Source organism: Solanum tuberosum, unplaced genomic scaffold (genome assembly GCF_000226075.1).
Source record: "Solanum tuberosum cultivar DM 1-3 516 R44 unplaced genomic scaffold, SolTub_3.0 scf00154, whole genome shotgun sequence".
Taxonomy (NCBI): domain Eukaryota; kingdom Viridiplantae; phylum Streptophyta; class Magnoliopsida; order Solanales; family Solanaceae; genus Solanum; species Solanum tuberosum.
The window spans coordinates 587587-607375 of NW_006239079.1; the positions used below are offsets into that span (position 1 = coordinate 587587).

At 34.1% G+C, this 19789-nt stretch overlaps 2 protein-coding genes across 10 annotated transcripts in view; both read left to right on the forward strand.

Moving 5' to 3' along the window:
• LOC102601515 (F-box/LRR-repeat protein At3g48880-like) overlaps window positions 1–19154 on the forward strand; it is a 48293-nt gene extending 29139 nt beyond the window's left edge. For 2 of the 6 annotated variants that reach the window (XM_006353263.2, XM_015311294.1), the window contains exon 3: window positions 18444–19154. In XM_006353263.2, coding sequence (XP_006353325.1) covers window positions 18444–18999 — 556 coding nt within the window. In that variant the 3' untranslated portion in view covers window positions 19000–19154. The other 4 variants (XM_015311292.1, XM_006353259.2, XM_015311293.1 and 1 more) reach the window with 4 other exon arrangements.
• LOC102602742 (F-box/LRR-repeat protein At3g48880-like) lies at window positions 1587–10637 on the forward strand. Of its 4 annotated transcripts, XM_015311291.1 has the most exons (5): window positions 1587–1911; window positions 6645–6701; window positions 6760–6891; window positions 9226–9648; window positions 9822–10637. In XM_015311291.1, the coding sequence occupies exons 4-5, from the start codon at window positions 9248–9250 to the stop codon at window positions 10384–10386; spliced, it is 966 nt and encodes a 321-aa protein (XP_015166777.1). In that variant the 5' UTR covers window positions 1587–1911; window positions 6645–6701; window positions 6760–6891; window positions 9226–9247; the 3' UTR covers window positions 10387–10637. The 4 variants fall into 4 exon arrangements, with proteins under 4 accessions (XP_015166777.1, XP_015166776.1, XP_006353326.1 ...); XM_015311290.1 differs by lacking the exon at window positions 6645–6701; XM_006353264.2 differs by lacking the exons at window positions 6645–6701; window positions 6760–6891.
• Window positions 19155–19789: the final 635 nt, after the last annotated feature.

A 19789-nucleotide genomic window follows, 5' to 3' on the forward strand; every position in this document is an offset into this window, starting at 1 on the left:
TTATGTTCTCACCCAGCTCTTTCAAGGTTTGCCTTATGACCCAACGGCCAACACTAACCAACAATAAAAAATAAAAGGGATAATTGTACAGAATGGCAAACTAATAATGTTAATTAAATGCACTAACTACTGTTTTAGTTATTTCCTTTAATAAGCAAAATCTCGGTCACTTTGCTATTATAGGGCCCCACCGATTTGTATAATTTATTAAAAAAAATAAAACATACGTTTTTCCTTTTCCCTTTCTTTTATACAATCTCTTCTCCTATTTCCTTCAAATTCTCCCAAATCTTCTCCCCAAATACAAATTACAAATTTCTCCAGCACGTCCTCGTCTCGTTTTCAAAAGAGAAACATTACTTCAAAAATTTCAGGAACCGCCAAAACTCATCTCATTCTATTAATTTTTGTTAATTTTTTTTCAATTCTTTCAATTTAAATGTATATGTATATATAACTTATTTTTTTCAATCATTTACTGTATAATCATTAATTTTACATTTTTTGTGTTGATTCATGTCTTATACTGTTTGCTTATACAATTGTGGTTGTATAAATGTATAATATTAGTAGTTATTGTATAGTGTTTCTTTAAACATACACATTTGCTCACACTTATACACTTATTTCTGGGTCAAGTAAAAAAGGAAAGATAAAACTGACGTTTATACTGATCACAATGATAAAACTAAAGTTGTTGTTTGTGGGTCATTGGACTGTATAATTATGTGGGTCATTGGACCGTATAATTATGTGGGTCATTGGACTGTATAATTATGTGGGTTATTGGACTGTATAATCATTATTTTTATATTTTTTTGTGTTGATTCATGTCTTCTACTGTTTGCTTATACAATTGTGGTTCTATAAATGTATAATATTAGTAGTTATTGTATAATGTTCCTTTAAACATACATATTTGCTCACACTTATACACTTGTATCTATTTTAATATATTTTAATATGTGAATCAACATTGGCGTTTTGCTTTCTTTAACCTTATACTCAATTTTCAGCTTAATCACATTTGTATCAACACCGAGTTGCATTGCAATAACATTATACACTCCTTATACGATGAACTTTCTTAAAAATCACCCCCTCAATTGTATAATCAACGTAACAATTGTCACTGTCCCATCTACCGGAATGCATCACCAAAATAGCTAATGAAGCCATTTTCAAAATTTCTGTATAAAAAAATAAGTTATATATACATATACATTTATATGATTAAGAATTTCAACAACAAACAAAACATATATTTATACAAATTCTAGCAACTTCAATTATTCACATATATACATATTCCCATTATATACTCATATAAACGTTTATATACACATTCTGCATATACATTTATATATAAACAATTACATACACAAATTAAATTAACGCGCCTTTTTATTTATTTTTTAAAACAAAAAAAAAAGACTGACTAGCGAATACACAGAAAGACACATCTGTAGCAAACTAAAATTTTGCTACGAACTGCAATTTTATAAAATTTGCTATAGCATACAATTAGCAATTTTTAATTTGCTATACGTAAAATTTTCTCAAAATAAAATCAATGTAAACTATTTTAGTGTAGATTAATTTTCAATTTCATTCAATAATGGAAGGAAGCTATTGTGGTCTCCTCATTCTTCTTCTTCCCAAGTACAAGTATGGCTGTAGAGCTATGGCAAACACTGGAAGATTCTGTCACAGCTCTCTCTCCGGCAATTTCTTTTACACTATGTTGTCTCGGAGTTTTTTGGTTCACCAGATCGTGCTCACCACCAGAGATTTCGAGGAACAGATGCAACCTCCATTTCAGCTTGGAGAGATTTCTGAAGAGGAATTGGAGCAGTATGATTCAAAGAAGATGGCAATCAATGGTCAGATCTATCATATTTCTCAGAGCAGGTAATTTTCATAGTGTTCTAAGCTATTATATCTTCTGGCTAGGTTATCTTTACAAGGATCTTATTTAGTACTCTCTATGTGAAGCTTGGAATTTAATATTTTAGATTTTTGTTGTGGAAAGTTCTAAGCTTTATGCGAAAGCTGGGGAACTTTTGGTAGAGAAAAAACTGAGTTACTGATGGCAGAATATTTAGTTTTCTGCTAAATTAGTCATACTATATCCATGTGTGGAGAATTTATCACTGCCAACTCAATTTACAGTTTTTGACTTGTACTAATATTGTCACCTAGTCATTGAATCTCAACCCATTTAACAACAGCTAGAAAGCCTTGCTGGTATAATGAACTTCCAATTATTCCACCAGAAACATATTTACATACAAAGTAATTAACTTGGAGTAATTATAGGTGAGAAATTAATAGTTGTTATGGAAGACTAGGAAGACCCTGTTAACCATCTTAAAGTCAACGGACCGTCGAATACTGTCAAAAAAGCTCTAGGCAATTTAAACAAATTTTCCTTCATACACAGGTTAACTTTCGAGAAGTTCACTAAAATTGATCCAGTTGAAAATCCATCCCGAGCAGTCATGTGGAAGCAAACAAAGAAGAAGTTACAAACAAGACTACCATATATCTTTAGTTCTATATGTATATGTTTGCCTGCAGATGGTCTGAGTTAAGAGGGAAGAGAAGAATGGAGTTTAGATATTAGGATCAGAAACATGTGAGAAGCATATGAAGTTTAGTCTCTGTTAAAAAATTCACCATAGTAAGGGTTATGACTGAAAGTGCACCATGTGAAAGAAATAGAAGCATTTTGAGTCTAAGTCCAAATAATAGTGGACTGTTGTGAGCCTTTTCTCCTTTACAATACATTAGGACATTTTTAAGCCCTTTTCGTTCAGAGTATGACTTTAAGAACTCTCATATAACTCATTTATCTTGTTTTTTAGAAAAGAAGAAGAAATCCTATTTCTCACATAAGAATTACTCCCCCCGTTTCACAAAAAATGGTCTAGTTTGACTTGACACGGAGTTTAAGAAAATAAAGAAGACTTTTGAATCTTGTGGTCCTAAATTAAAGTTATGTCAAATGTACAAAATTGCCCTTTAATCTTGTGGCCTTAAATATGCCACGTGGAAAGCTGAAATTAAAATGTTACCAAAAAAAGAATGAGGTCATTCTTTTTTAAACAGACTAAAAAGGAAAGGAGGTCCTTCTTTTTGAAACGGAGGGAGTATATATTTTCATTATCAAATTTAAATGCTCATAAGAACTCTTGGATACCATTCGGGAGATTTCTTGTTCTTGTTCTCTTTTTTGTTTTTGTTTTTGACACTAGTAACATTTGTATTTCAGTCAGTACTTAGGTAGTACTGAAAAACCATATTTACAAAAAAGAAGAAAAAGATTATAAGCTGTCCAATGCTAAACCGGGATCTAGATGGACCCTAAAACATCTATGATTGACTCAGTCTCATTGGAATAGACATTTGTACATCAAAAACAGAACAACAAAATACATTTAAGCTTGACTTCCTGCAGGTTGTTGTCCCTATTTTCAAAACATCTATCATTTTCTCTCTCTCCATATAGACCACCATATACAAGCAGGGATCATCCTCCATCTTTCTCTATTTGTAGCCCCCTAACTCCAGCCTCCTCCCAATTGAAAAGAGTCTCATCAATCTTACTAGGCATACTCCAGGAAATGCCTCTGAGATTAAGGAAATCTGCCACAGTTGGTCAGTGAATTTGCAGTGTAGAAAGAGGTGTTTTACTGTCTCTGTATCCTTACCACATACGGAGCATATGTTGTATAGAGATATACCTCTCTTGGCCACATTGTCCAATGTCAGAACTGCTTCATTGGCTAGCAGCCAGGTGAGGCATGCCACTTTTTGTGGCACTTTGACTCTCCAGATTTGCTTCCAAGGCCATTTGAAGTCTTGATTCTCCCTAAGACTTGTTTGTTTATATCCTTCCTTCACCTTGTATCTTCCTTTCTTGTGCTCATGCCACCATAAATAGTCTTCACATGTTTGGATTCCTTGGAAACTCTCCAGTAACTTGAAAAGTTCAATCATTCTAGGAATTTCCCAATCATTCAAGTTTCTTCTAAAGATCATATTCCATCCTTGTGGTGACCACATTTCAGCAACAGTTTTCTCTTGGTGTTGAGCCAAAACAAAGATGTCAGGAAAAAGATCTTTAAGTCTCACAGTACCCATCCATTTATCAACCCAAAAACTTGATTTTCTGCCATTTCGAACTTTGACAGTTAATTGATTACTGAGAAACTGCTAGAATATTCTAATGGATTTCCAGAGGCTAATATCATAGGGGGTGTTGCCCTCTTTAGTTACCCATGTGTTCAGTTCCTCATACTTGCTCTTGATTACCCTGTACCGGAGGGCTTGGTCCTCTTGATGGTACCTCCATAGCCACTTGACCTTGAGTGCTTTGCTTTGGTATTTAAGGTTCTTGATACCTAGTCTACCTTGTTCTTTACTTCTGATAATGTTCTTCCATTTGACCAAATGAAAACCTTTCCTTTCCTTATTGCCTTGCCACAAGAAGTTTCTTCTGATTTTATCCAACCTTTGAACTACTGACTGGGATATATGGAAGATCGATAACATATATGTAGGGAGGGCATCTAAAACTGAGTTAATCAAAGTTAGTCTACCTCCCCAGGATAGATATTGTGATCTCCATCTGGCTAATTTCTTTTCACATTTCTCCAGAATTGGATTCCAAATATCTATGGACCTATACTCAGCCCCTAGAGGCATACCCAAGTATATTGATGGCAAAGTGCCTATCGCACCTCCCAGAATCTGAGAAAGGTGATCCATTTCTGGAACCACATTAATTGGATACAAGTGGCTTTTGTTCCAATTTATATGGAGCCCAGAAATGGCTTCAAAGTACACCAGTATAAGTTTTATTATCAAGAGTTGCTCCTCCTCAGCCCCACAAAAAATTAGTGTATTATCAGCATATTGCAGATGTGTGATCTCTACATTGTTTCCAGCAACCTTGCTAACTTTGAATCCCTGAATTCTTCATGTTATCTTAGCTATATTCAGCATGTTGTTGAGACCCTCCATGGCTATGATGAACAGGAAAGGGGATGGGGGATCCCCTTGCCTGATCCCTCTATGTGCAATGAAGAATCCTTCAGGTGACCCATTAATGGGAATTGAAAACTTCACAGTTGAGATACAAAACTTGATCCAGCTGGTCCACCACCCACCAAAACCCATTTGACTCAGCATACATAAAATGAATTCCCAGTTCACATGGTCATATGTTTTCTCAATATCAAGTTTGCATAATATACCGGGTTTTTTCTGGGCCACTCTGGAATCAATTGCTTCATTAGCTATGAGCACTGCATCTATTATTTGCCTGCCTTTGATAAAAGCCATTTGTTGCTTGTCTACCAATTTATCCACAACTCTCTTGAGTCTTTCTGTCAGTACCTTGGAAATCAGCTTGTAAAAGCTTCCAATTAAACTGATGGGTCTGAAGTCATTGAGTTCCTTTGCTCCTGTCTTCCTAGGAATCAGTGCTATGTATGTTGCATTATAGCTTTTTTCAAACATCCCAGTTGAGTGAAAATTATGGAATGCCCCCATAATATCTTGTTTAATGATGTCCCAACATTTTAGATAAAACCCCATTGTGTAACCATCAGGGCCATTTGTTCTTGTTCTCTTTTCCTTTCATAAATGCAAATGTTACAAATACTTGCAGACACGTCATTAGATTTGTGTAAATTTCATTTGTATCACTTAAATCTTGATGTAAAATCAAATTAGATGATTTGAAGATTTTCAAAATAATGCAATTGACATATTTCAAACGGCTAAATCTCTTCCTGATTATGAATGCATGTTCATTAGAATTATTTTTATCTCAACTTCCTCTAATCTCATTTTAAAGATGTAGCTGATTGATTTCCATTTATATCATTTTACTGGAACTGAAAGACAAGGTAAATGGCTTGAACATGCAAAGGTAAAAGATCATCTTCAAAAATATTTTTTTTAATTAACAAGTACTATATAATCTTTTAATTTTACTTTAGTGTGTATAATAAATAACTGTAAGAGTCTTGTGTTCTTTGAATTCATAGACTTGCGAGCCCAACGACTAAAACATTATCAGATGTTTAGTTTAACACTTTACTGATTAGACACTTAAAAGGATTACATATTGTATAATCTGAGAATTTTACGAAAGTGATTAGTTGAAAGAATATGAGAGTCAAGTAATTTAGAGAATCTACGTCTCTTAAGTCTTCAAAAAAGAGGGTGTCGATCGTTACTAAAATCCTCTCTGAAAACAAAAAAATATTAAATATAATTCTATATTAGATAGAATTTACCAGCCAATTTTAACTTTGATATTTATAGAAAGAAAATTATGTAATCAATTTGCATAAGCTGCCATTCAAGTAATAGAAATGCACTAAATGAGGTGAATCTGAGGAAATGACGGACCTCACACAGTGTACTAGGTCCACATAAATGCTCATTTTGACTGTCACTCTCCATATCACGTGGTCTATAGTTCAGGGGTTAACACCAACTGTCCACAATACTCCATAATTTAAGTGTTGAACTGGAAATTGTGAATAATTTGGGGAGTTTAGAGGTATTAACTCAAAAGAAAATCTCACTTAGATTTTTTTTTTGTCGTTTATCAAAAAAAAAAACAGGTAGGATAGCAAAAAAGGAAAAAATGTTAAAGATTGTTGACCAGAATCAATTTACAGGTGGATGAAGCAAAAAAAGAAAAAATGTTAAAGATTGTTGACCAGAATCAATTTACAGGTGGATGACATTTCCATTTCCATTTGACCAAGATTTCGTATACGACTCTCACTCCTCATCAAAGCACACTAACATCCCACAATTTTCACCCAATAATTTTTGCGCACACTGAAGTGAATAAACAATCTAAAGGCATGTCCTAAATCTCTCTCTGTCTTATCTTCTTCTTACATTCTCTAAGGTTGTTTTTCTGATTAATTCTTTACTCATGTCGGATCTTGATTACCAAAGTTGTTGTAGGTGTTAAAAGAATTCGGTGTACACCTTGTGGAATTATTTTCTCCCTTTTCTAGCTATTTATTTTTTGCCCATATAAAATGTGTGTTTTCTTGTTATTAATGTTTTATTCTTTGTCAAGGTTGGTTTTGATTTACTGAATTTTCATTTTGTTTATATAGCGATTGAATTTGAGTCCTGCAATCAAGAATGTAGCTTCTTTTGATGCTTTTACAAACTTCTCATTGTTATTCAAAAAAATTGTAACATCATTTTTTGACCTGCATAGGTTAAATGCAAATGGTGCTTTTGTATTCCGTCTTTTCTTTTCTCAAAAAGAAATTTGGATTTTGAGGCATCTAACATATAAGCTCTGTAGATAGATGATTAGTAGTTTATATGAGAGAAAAGATTGATGTAGGCTTCATATCAGCTGCTAAAACTCTAATGTTAGGTCCCTCTTTACTATGGAAATCAGGCGATGAAAAGCACTTTATCGCTAAGTTGCTTGGGACTTGGTTGCGGGCAAAATCTAAATTTTAAGATTCGGGGGTACGGAAGTACTTGTTTTTTTCAGCTTTCGTTAGATTTGGATTGAAGATCCATCATGCTTACTTGCTAGTTTAGCTTTCAAAATAGAATTTAGTCATATAATCCATTTGTCCCAACCAAGTCCAACTATCATTGGTTCTGTTGTTGAAGACTTTTTATCAATACTCCATTTGTCCCAATTTGTATGATGCTTTATTTCAGGACATAACAAAATAATTGATATCATTTATCCTATTAATTCCTTACTGTGAGGATAAACTAGTATTACATTGATCAATTGTTTGCCACAACACTCCTTTATTCAGGTCTGAGATCATCAAACTGAGTTCACATAGATCGTTCATAGTCTAGGCTCATTTCCACGTCAATGGTGTGATATTCTGCTAGACCAAGACACAAAACATAAAAAAACTTATAGTTGAAATAGAGGAGTGTTGTGCAATAAGGAGATACATACTGGTGTAAAAGCTTGGTTTAGTAAGAGAGTTGTGAAACCTATGATGGTGCATGGCTTGAGTGCATAATGAAAAATGAGTGCTGTAGAAATGTGAATGGTATGATGGTGTGTGGTATTACAAAACTAGACAAAATAAGTGATGATTAAGGTACAAGTAGCACATGTAGAAGGTAAAAGGAAAGAAGGTCCTGAATTATAGTTTAGAGTTGTCTACCTTCGAAGTTACAATTGTACTGGTGTATTGGTTTGACACTATGATGGCTGAAGGTGTTAATACGGACGAGGTAAACATTACAATTACATGGAGAAAGTTGTCCCAAAAGACTTGCAATTTTTCGAGATTCTTGTGAAATTAACAAAATACAAAATATAGATGATGCACAAGATACATATGTAATTCCAATGGTTAGGATTAAAGGTTTATTTTATGTTGCTACACTTGTATTAATTATGTTGTTTGCTAGGATCTTTTTAGTTCATTTCTGATTTGTATTTCGGTAGAAAATATAGAAAATCTTTATAATAGAGCATCCTTGATAATTATCTGAGTATTGAAATGAAACTGCTCCAAACGGAACAGAATGTATATTTGAGTGTTCACATACCTGACCTCATTAGTTTAGGTTTGAAACATAGCTATTGTAAAGTACAACTACACCTCAATCCCAAACCAGTTGGAATTAGCTATATGAATCCTCAATGTCCATATCACTCCATTTAAGCTATTGTAAAGTAGTATTGAAAATTTGAATTCGCGTAGAGCGAAATGGTTACAAAGGGACCATACCAGTTCTCTTTGTACTTGTCTTGCTCTTCAAAACATACGACAAGTCTTCAGCTTTTCCATCCTTGTGCTCAGGACGTTGAATTTTCCTCTTCAGGGAATTTTTGTGCAAATCAATGTTACTTCCTCCTTTTTTGTATGATTTTGCTTTCAGTAAGGATTATTTTATCCGAAATGTGATACTTCCATCAGCTATGCCAGCAAGAACATAGTTCTCTATCGTTATCTACAACCAACTGTTCCAGGTTATTTTTTCCTAGTTTCTTCACTTTTAGGCATCACAGTACCCCTCAGACGTATTTGTACACTCTTCTATGTTTCTTCGTATTGCAGGGCTTAACTTTTTATTCTTCATGGTCTGACACAGAAAGACAATCAGCAACATATCAATTTGACGTCAGAAATTCAAATATTCTTCATGGATCTAGTGAACTAATAGCCTTTCTCGTTTCTACAGGAGTTTAGGAGATTGAAGCTTTATGATGGAATTTAAAAAAGAAAGAAAGATTGAGGCTGTTGTTATGGAAAAAGGAGATTCTCCGGTAAGGAGATGGGAGGACCTTGATATTAATATCTTGGTGACGATACTCCTGTCCTTTGACCTTTTCCAGTTGATATATGCAATTCCTCAAGTTTGTCGTGCATGGCGATTGGCTTGTTGTGATCCACTTCTCTGGAAAACGCTGGACTTGTCCGTGTTGCAATCAAATTTCATCAGACTCCCATTGAAGCCATACGTATATGTCGACAGTCCGTCTGAAAAAAAATTGACCGGACTCCTAAATATTTGCTTGAACCTCAGTCATGGAAACATACAAACATTGATCTTCCATACCAATTTGTATGTTAACGACAATCAGTTGACTTTTGCTGCCGAGAGGTATTCCCCCAATAAACTTTCATCTTTCTATAGTATTATAATTATAACTTAAATCAAGAAACCATACAGCAAGCAACGTTTCAGAGATATCAGATCCCTAACCATTATTCTTAGAGAAGCAAAAATTACTGTGAAAATGAATAAGACAGCTAATTAGATCTCCTCTTTTTCAGGTGTCCACGGCTTAAACGCCTAGTTATGCCTTCTTGGAACAAAATTAAAAAGCGAACAATGTGCAGGGCTATTCATATATGGAAAGATCTTGAATCACTAACGATGCCAAGTATAAATAATCCTGCACGTGTCATCGAGGAAATTGGCAGGAGTTGCCAAAATTTTTCCGCGCTCAAAATTATGGGGCCCTGTGATATGCTGTTTGCATCTGCACTGGCTTCATTTCTTCCAAACTTGGAAGTATTGAGTGTGAGGTGCACGGTGTTATCTAAACCTGCTCTGGCTATTATCTTGGAGGAGTTGAAAAAGTTGAAAGTGCTCAACATATCTCATTGCATAATTACTGAAGACCCTGAAGATCCTCCACTTGAACCGATGAATATTCTGACCGAGCTGGATGAATCAATTCTTGAAAAAGCGTCTAGGTTAGACAAATTCCTAACCTGCATGAGTGACTCATGCATCATGTGTCAGCGTGCTCTGAATGATCAAGGGTTTATGAGGTGGTATAAGTATGAAGAAGACCTCTGGAAAGTGGATGAGGTGAAATCTCTTGCAGTTTGACAACTTTTAAGAAGATATTGCTTCATGAGCTGAAGGTCTGGAGTAAATGTGGAAGCTTGTGTAGGTTTCATGTTCTCTGTGTTTCTATGAACTTGTGCTTTTCGTTTCTGTGTTTTCGTAGTACACAGTGAATTATTTACCCAGTTTTATATGTATTGCCAAGCATAGTAAGCTTATACTTTGTTTTGCTAAGCTTTTGGGATGCTAAACGTGTTTATTTTCTCATTAAAAAGGTGAGATATTTGGTTAAACTATGGGAGAAAATAAATGTCTTTGAAATTGGCAAGAGTTGTTTTCCAAAACGGAAAAAAGTAGATTTTCTTCCAAATTACTTATGTGGAAATACTTTTGAGAATATATACTTATACTTAGAAATAGTTTTTAAAAAATTGGTGAAGCACTAAGTTGCTTAAAGAGCTTTTAAAATTAATTTATCGAACACATTGTTATTCAGTAGAAGTAATCTTTTTTTTAAAGAAAAGGAACACTTGAAAAAAATGTTTTTCTTATTAAGCTGATTTTTAAAAACTCAACTAAACATGTTATTATTCTTTTATGGAAGTTTTGTGAGTTTCATATCTAAACTCCTTAAAGAATTAAGGTGATGCAAACTACAAACAATTGAAAAACTTTAATTCATAAGAAGGTAAAAATTGAACATGAGTTGAAGTATACTATTTTTTACTTTGAGTTGTGTATCAATCAATATCATTAGTAAATATATCACCATGTTTATATTTTGTGAATATTTCATCCTCCTTTAATATTTTCGCAAAAATTATGTAAATATAAAATGATGAACTTTTTTTTTACAAATATAAATTTATGGGCCAATTTTTATATAGATAAATGTGAAATTATGAAATGAAATTCTCAAAAAAAGTGGCTAATTTGATATTTCATGACATGATTCTAAAATCATGAAATAAAATTGCACTTCAACTGTTCAACAGTAATTTGATTTCATGTAAATAAAATCACATGTCCGAGTCTATAAAAAAAATTCAAGGTAATATATTATTCTAGTGTAGATTAATTTTCAATTTCATTCAATTGTTGGAGAAAGCTATATTGTGGTCTCCTCTTCTTCATCTTCTCGAAGTAGAAGTATTGCTGTAGATTCTATCACAGGTCTCTCTCCGCCAAATTCTTTTACACTATGCTGTCTCGTAGTGTTTTGGTTCACCATATCATGCTCACCAATAGAGATTTCAAGGAACAGATCCAACCTCTGCCACCTCCAGTTCATCTTGGACAGATTTATGAAGAGGAATTGAAGCAGGTTGATTCAAAGAAGATGGCAATCAAGGGTCAGATCTATCATATTTCACAGAGTAGGTAATTTTCATACTGTTCTGAGCTATTATGTGTTCTGGGTAGGTTTTCTTTACAAGGTAATTTTCATCTTATTTAGTACTTTCTATGTGAAGCTTTGAATTTGAATTCTTAGATTTTTGTTGTGGAAAGTTCTAAGCTTAATGTGAAAGTTGGGGAACTTTTGGTAGAGAAAAGAAAAAAAGAGAGTTACTGATCGTAGAATATTTAATTTTCTGCTAAATTAGTCATGCGTGGAGATTTTATCTCAGCTAACTCAATTTACAGCTTTTGACTTGTACTAACTATCACCTAATCGATTGAATCTCTATTAGTCAACAACAGCTAGCAAGCCTTGCTGGTATAATGAACATACTAAGTTATTAACTTGGAAGTAATTGTGGGTGAGAAACTAATATTTGCTAGGGAAGACTAGGAAGACACTATTAAACATCTTAAAGTGATAGGACTGTCGAAACATAATATTGTCAAAAATTCTCTAGGCAATTTAAACAATTTTACCTTCCTACACAGGTGTAGCCCTTCGAGAAATTCACTAAGATTGATCTAGTTGAAGATCCATAATTTTCACAAGCAGTTCATTTGGAGGAAGCCAACAATTTATGGAAAGTGAACAGAAGAAGTTACAAACAAGACTAACATATATCTTTAGTTCTATGTGTATATGTTTGCCTGCATGTGTCTTAGTAAAGAGGGAAGAGAAGAATGAAGGTTAGAACTTAGGGTCAGAAACGCGTGAAAAGCATATGAAATTTAGTCTCTGTTAAAATTCACTATGTGTTCACCACTTTTTCAAAGAATAGGGACATTAGTGTTCCATGTGAAAGAAATAGGGTCATTTTGAGCCTTTTCTCCATTCCAATACGTTAGGACATTTTTTACCCTTTTCGTACAAAGTATGACTTTAAAAACTCTCATATAGCTCATTTATCTTCTTTTCTAAAAAAGAAGAAGAAATCCTATTTCTCACGTATGTATTATATGTTTTCATTATCAAATTTAAATGCTCATAAGAACTCTTGAAATACCATCTGAGAGATTTATTGTTCTTTTTCTCTTTTTCTTTCGTTAATGCAAATAGTACAAATACTTGTAGACACATCATTAGATTTGTGTAAATTTCATTTGGATTACTTAATCTTGACGTAAATATCAAACTAGATGATATGAAGTGTTTCAAAATAATGCGATAGACATATTTCAAACGTCTAAATCTCTTTCTGATTATGAATGCATGTTCATTATAATTATTTTTATCACTACTTTTTCTAATCTCATTTAAAGACGTAGCTGATTGATTTCCATTTATATCATTTTTACTGGGAACTAAAAGACAAGGTGAATGACTTGAACATGCAAGGTAAAAGATTAGCTTCAAAATAAAAAATCTATAGATTCTTCTTTTTTTTTTAATGACAAGTACCACATAATCTTTCGATGTTACTTTAGTGTGTATAATAAATAACAGTAAGAGTCTCGTGTTCTTGGAATTCATAGACTTGTGAGCCCTACGACTTAAACATTATCAATTATTTAGTTGGCCACTTTACTGATTAGACTCTTAAAAGGATTACAGATTGTTTAATATGAGAATTACAAGAGTGATTAGTTGGAAGAATATGAAAGTCAAGTAATTTAGAGAATCAACGTCTCTTAAGTCTTTCAAAGATGAGGGCGTCGATCGTTACTAAAATCCTCTCTGAAATAAGAGAAATATGAAATATAATTCTCTATTGGGTAGAATTTACCAGCCAATATTAACTTTGATTTTTAGAAAGAAAATTAAGGTAAGTAATCAATTTGCATAAGCTTCCATTCAAGTAATGGAAATGCACTAAACGAGGTGAATCGGAGAAAATGCCGGACCTCACAGAGTGTACTAGGTCAACATGAATGCGCTTTTTGACTGTCACTCTCCATATCACCTGGTCTATAGTTCAGGGGTTAACCACAGTACCCCATAATTCAAGTGTTAAATGGATAAAATGTGAATAGTTTAGGGAGTTTAGAGGTATTAACTCAAAAGAAAATCTCACTTAGATATTTCTTTTTGTCATTTATCAAAAATACAGGTAGGATGTATCTCCTAAGCAAAAAAGGAAAAAAGTTAAAGACTGTTGACCAGAATCAAGTTACAGGTGTGAACATCTCCCCGATAGGATGACACTTCCATTTGGCAGTGGGGAGTTGTTGGTACTCTTTATTACTATTACAGTTTAACAGCGGACACCTGCCAATGTGTGGGGTTTTTTATGGTCATTTCCTCATATCCGAATCTCATTCCTCATCAAAGCTACACTATCAACCCACAATTTTCACCCAATTTTTTTCGCACACACTGAACTGCTGAAGTGAAGCAACAATCTAAAGGCATGTCCTAAATCTCTCTTGTCTTTTTTTCTTCTTACATTCTTTATGGTTGTTTTTCGGATTTATTTTTTTACTCATGTTGGATCTTGATTCCAAAAGTTGTTGTGGGTGTTAAAGGAATTCTGTGTACACCTTGTGGAACTTTTTTTCCCTTTTTCTGTCTATTTGAGTTTTGCCCATACAGATCTGAATTCAAGGTTGTCTGAATTTGCATGTCGTGGTGTCCTGCATTTCTATTATTAGTGTGGTGGAACTTTTTTTTCCTTTTTCTGGCTATTTGAGTTTTGCCCGTACAGATCTGAATTTGCATGTCGTGGTGTCCTGCATTTCTATTATTAGTGTGGTATGATAAAATGCGTATTTTCTTGTTATTAACGTTTAAATCATTGTCGAGGTTGGTTTTGATTTACTGAATTTTCATTTTGTTAACTAACGATGCAGTTGGAGTTCTCCAATCAAGAACGTAGGTTCTTTTGATGCTTTTACAGTATTCTCATCGTTATCCAAAAAAATTATAACATCATTTTTTGACCTACATAGGTTAAATGCAAATGGTGCTTTGATTATTCCATCTTTTTCTTTTCTCAAAAAGAAATTTGGATTTTGGGGCATCTCACCTATCAGCTTCGTAGGGCATAGATAGATGATTAGTAGTTTGAGAGAGATTGTTGTAGGCCTCATATTCATCACCAGGCAAACAGCGAACCTTCTGTTTGCTTGTTTACTTGTTTCCTTCTTGATGATTTAATTTATTGCTGATCTTTTGTCTCCTCTAGAGGCTTTCTGTCCCTAGGGATTTGTTTCTGAATTCAGCTATATACCAGCACAAAATCAGTGCCAGATATGCTGCATCTTTGCTGTCCATTATAGACCTGAGATCTCCTCTCTTGGCCTACATCAAAAACCTATATTCAAAGACCCTTGTTGACACATAAGCTTGTGATTATCTGATTGAACCCATTTGAAAATGATTTTTTCTTTTCTGACAACTGAAAAATTCCCGAGGGCCTATGGCACACAGATCGAAATCCGGTGGATAATGAACCATATCCTCTGCCCTTCCTCCCTTAACTACCAGGGTTTTGTTTGCAACATGCTTCTAACCCCTGATGTGCTCTTGACCCACACAATACGTGATCTGCTCTTACCACTAGACCAAAGCCCCAGGGGCCATTTCAGAAAGGCAGTCTTTAGTGCTCACAATGCTGTTTACGCTGTGGAACAACCTCTATATATTTTCTTCTGTATGCTTAAAAAAATTACCAATCCTTTCCCTTCAAACCCAAGTACAGTTGTATTGGGAAAAAGGTGTGACAAATTAATATCATTGATCAAAAACTCAATACAATTTTGTGGTTGACATTGATTTGAGCTGTAACAGAAGGGGCGAGTTAGAGATTTTGTCTGTGAGCGGGTAATTTTAGTAAAATATCAACATCCATTATTGATTGTTATAGTTCAATTGATACTTCACTCATTTGAGAAACTTGATGAATGGTGAGAACTCTAGTTTGTTTATGATAAGAAGACAAGAACCACAGTGAAGTACCATTTCATTCAAGTTCTCTTCCTTTCCATTCTCTAACTACTTGTTTTTTTTTCAGCTTTTGTCAGAAGTGGATTGAAAAGATCCATCATGTTTACTTGCTAGTTTAGCTTTCAATTTAGAATTTAGTCATATGCGGATCCCCCTACCAACTATCATTGGTTCTGTTGTTCAGGACTTTTTATCAATACTCCATTTGTCACAATTTGTATGATGCTTTATTTCGGGAAATTACAAAGTATTTGATATCATTTCTCTTAAAAATTCCTTACCGTGAGGATAAACTAGTATTACATTGATCATTTATTCACCACAACACTTCTTTATTCAGATCTGAGATCATCAAAGTGAGTTCACAGACTATTAATATGTCTAGGCTCAGTTTCCACGTCAATGGAATGATATTCTGATAGACGAAGAGGCAACACATAGATTAAAATCTTATAGTTGAAATGGAGGAGTGTCATGCGATAAGGAGATTCATACCAGAGTGGAAGATAGGTTTTGTTAGATAGTTGTGAGACTAATGATGGGGTATGGCTTGAGTGCGTATCAAAAAAATGAGTGTTGTAGAAATGCCAATGGTGTGATGGTGCGTGGTCATACAAAACTAGATAAAATAAGTGATCATTATGACAAGGTACAAAAGTAGCACATGTAGAAGATAAAAAGAAAGAAGGTCCTGAATTATAGTTTGGAAATGTCTACGTTAGAATTTCAATTGCACTGGTGTATAGGTTTGGCACTGATGGTTGAAGGTGTTAAAACGGTCAAACGGACGAGCTAAACATTACAATCACATGGGCAAAGTTATCCCAAAAGTTGTCATAAAAAAAAGTTATCCCAAAAGACTTGCAATTTCGAGATTCTTGTGAAATTAGCTTAATACAAAATATAAATGAAGCACAAGATCCATAGGTAATTCCAATGGTTAGGATTAACGTTTATTTTATGTTGCTACACTTGTACAAGTATGTTGTTTGCCAAGAGTCTTTTTAGTTCATTACTGATTTGTATTTCAGTAGAAAATATAGAAAGCCTTTGGTAATAGAGTATCCTTAATAATTATTTGAGTATTGGAATGAAACTGCTCCAAATGGAACGGAATGTATATTGAGTGTTCATATAGCCGACCTCAATTAGTTTAGGTTTGAAGTATAGCTATTGTAAAGTGCAACTACACCTCCCTTAATAATTATCTGAGTATTGGAATGAAACTGCTCCAAATGGAACGGAATGTATATTGAGTGTTCATATAACATCTCAATTAGTTTAGGTTTGAAGTATAGCTATTGTAAAGTACAACTACACCTCAATCCCAAACCAGTTGGGGTTGGCTATATGAATGCTCAATGTCCATATCACTCCATTTAAGTTGTTGTAAAGTAGTATTGAAAATTTGAACCCACATAGAGCGGAATGATTACAAAGGGACCATACAATCTATTCCAAAATTTTGAGATGAAGCCCTTGTTATTATTGTACTTGTACTTGTATTGCTATTATCTTTGACCAGTTTTAGGAATTACTTAAATGCACAAATCATGTTAACTTATTTATTTTTGTTCCTATTCAAGTAAAATAGAAGGGATGAAGTATTGTGCTTTTAAATCCCCTTCTATTTGGTTCCTGGAAACTATATGCATCTTTTTCGGCACAAACTTGTTCCATTCCCCAGTTCTCTTTGTACTTGTCTTGCCCTTCAAAACATATAACAAGTCTTCAGTTTTTCCATCAGAATGCTCAGGACATTGAATTTTCCTCTTTAGGGAATTTTATGTGCAAATCAATGTTACTTCCTCCTTTTTTGTATGATTTTGCTTTCAGTAGTGATTATTTTTATCCAAAATGTTATACTTCCATCAGCTATGCCAGAAAGAACTTAGTTCTCTGTCGTTATCTACAACCAACTTAAGTTCCAGGTTATAGTTTCCTAGTTTCTTCACCTTCCTCAGACGTATTTGTACACTCTTCTATGTTTCTTCGTATTGCAGGGCTTAACTTTTTATTCTTCATGGTCTGAGTATATTCACTAGAACACAAAATGACAATCAGAAACATCAATTTGACGTCAGAAATTCAAATATTCTTCATGGATCTAGTGAAGTAATAACCTTTCTTGTTTCTACAGGAGTTTAGGAGATTGAAGCTGTTGTTATGGAAAAAGGAGATTCTCCTGTAAGGAGATGGGAGGACCTTGATAATGATATCTTGGTGAAGATACTCCAGTCCTTTGACCTTTTCCAGTTGATATATGCAGTTCCTCAAGTTTGTCGTGCATGGCAATTGGCTTGTTCTGATCCACTTCTCTGGAAAACGCTGGACTTGTCGGTGTTGCAATCAAATTTCATCAGAATTTTAACAGAGCCATATGTATTTGTGGACACTCCGTCTCGTGAAAAATTGACCCGCCTCCTAAAGATTTGCATGAACCTCAGTCATGGAAACATAGAAACATTGATCTTCCATTACAATTTGTATGTTGACGACAATCAGTTGACTTATACTGCCAATAGGTATTCCCCTGATAAACTTTTATCTTTCTATAATACTATACCTTAAATCAAAAAACCGTACAGCAAGCATCGTTTCAGAGTTCATGAAAATATTCACTTTTTTCCGGAGTAATTTTTCGATTTATTTGAAAAATCAGTTGTTTGGCCATGAAAATTTCAAATTCAACTTGAAGTTGTATTTCAAATTTGGAAACAACTTACAACCTGTTTTCCAACTCACTTTCACTTATGAAGTTATATCTCAAATTTGAGCAGTACATTCAAGCATGATATTATCTCCTCTTTTTCAGGTGTCCACGGCTTAAACGCCTTGTTATGCCTGCTTGGGAAAAACTAGAAAAGCCAGCAATACGCCGTGCTTTTCGTAAATGGAAAGATCTTGAATCACTGACCATGCCTAGTTTAGAAAAACCTGCCTATGTCATCAAGAAAATTGCAAGGAGTTGCAAAAAAATTGCTGAGCTCAAAATTATGGGGCCTTGTGATATTCTGTTTGCGTCTACACTAGTATCATTTCTTCCAAACTTGAAAGTGTTGAGTGTGAGGTGCACGGAGTTATCTAAATCTGCTTTGGTTATTCTCTTGGAGGGGTTAAAACAGTTGAAAGTGCTCAACATATCGCATTGCATAATTACTGAAGATCTTCCTCCACCCGCACCTACGAAAATTCTGACTGAGCTTGATGAATCCATTCTCGAAAAAGCATCTAGGTTAGACAAGTTCCTAACCTGCATGAGTGACTCATGCATCATGTGTCAGCGCACTCGAAATGATGAAGGGTTCATGAGGTGGTACAAGTATGAAGACCTCTGGAAAGTGGATGAGGTGAAATCTCTTGCAATTTGAAAACTTTAAGAATGTTTTGCTTCATGAGTTGAAGGTGCAGTGTAATGTGTAAACTTGTGTGTATGAAACACATACAATAAAAACTTGTAACGCTACTTCTGTGTTTTAAGTCTATTCTCTTTGACAGGGTGGTTTTCATGTTTTTCGTGTTTCTATGATCTTATGCTTTTTGTTTTTGTGTTTCCATAGCACACTGTACATTCTCTGTCCATTTACATATGTATTGTCAAGCATTGCATTTTTATAGCATGTTGGACCATGCTTTTGTGAGATCGTACGTGCTTTTCTCAAACAAAACAAAAAAAGTGAGGTTCTGCAAAAAGTTTGGGAAAATAAGTATTTTTCCGGAGTAGCAAAGTTGTTCTTCAAAAGCTGAAAAAAAAAGTAATTTCCCCTCGAAAATACTATTTTGGAACACTGCTTTAAGAAAATACGCTTAGTAAATTATTAGTATAAGAGGAACTTTTGAAAATATAAATGTGTAACGAGAAAAAATAAATAGAACTTGTTCTTGCTCTCCTAAGTGTTTCAGCTACAACTCTTTTGCAAAGTATTACAATTTTTAAAGCATATTTGTGTTGATGACGTGTTATAAAATATAAGCTCTGAATAATATAATATAAAGAGAAGAAGACAAGATATGAAGATGAAGAAGAGGACTTTTCTTCTATTCAAGTGTGTTTTTCAAGTGGTGAATGATATCTCTATTTATAGTGTTGAGATATCACCCCCAAAGGTAACCAAACTAGTAGATACCTAGTTATCTAAAAAGGTTCTTATCACCTTGAAA

Bases quoted from the DNA above. Each gene is read 5' to 3' on its own strand.
- LOC102602742 (XM_015311291.1), top strand. From the start codon at position 9,248: ATGATGGAATTTAAAAAAGAAAGAAAGATTGAGGCTGTTGTTATGGAA. The intron at 9,649-9,821 runs GTATTCCCCCAA...CCTCTTTTTCAG, and splicing joins TTGACTTTTGCTGCCGAGAG to GTGTCCACGGCTTAAACGCC.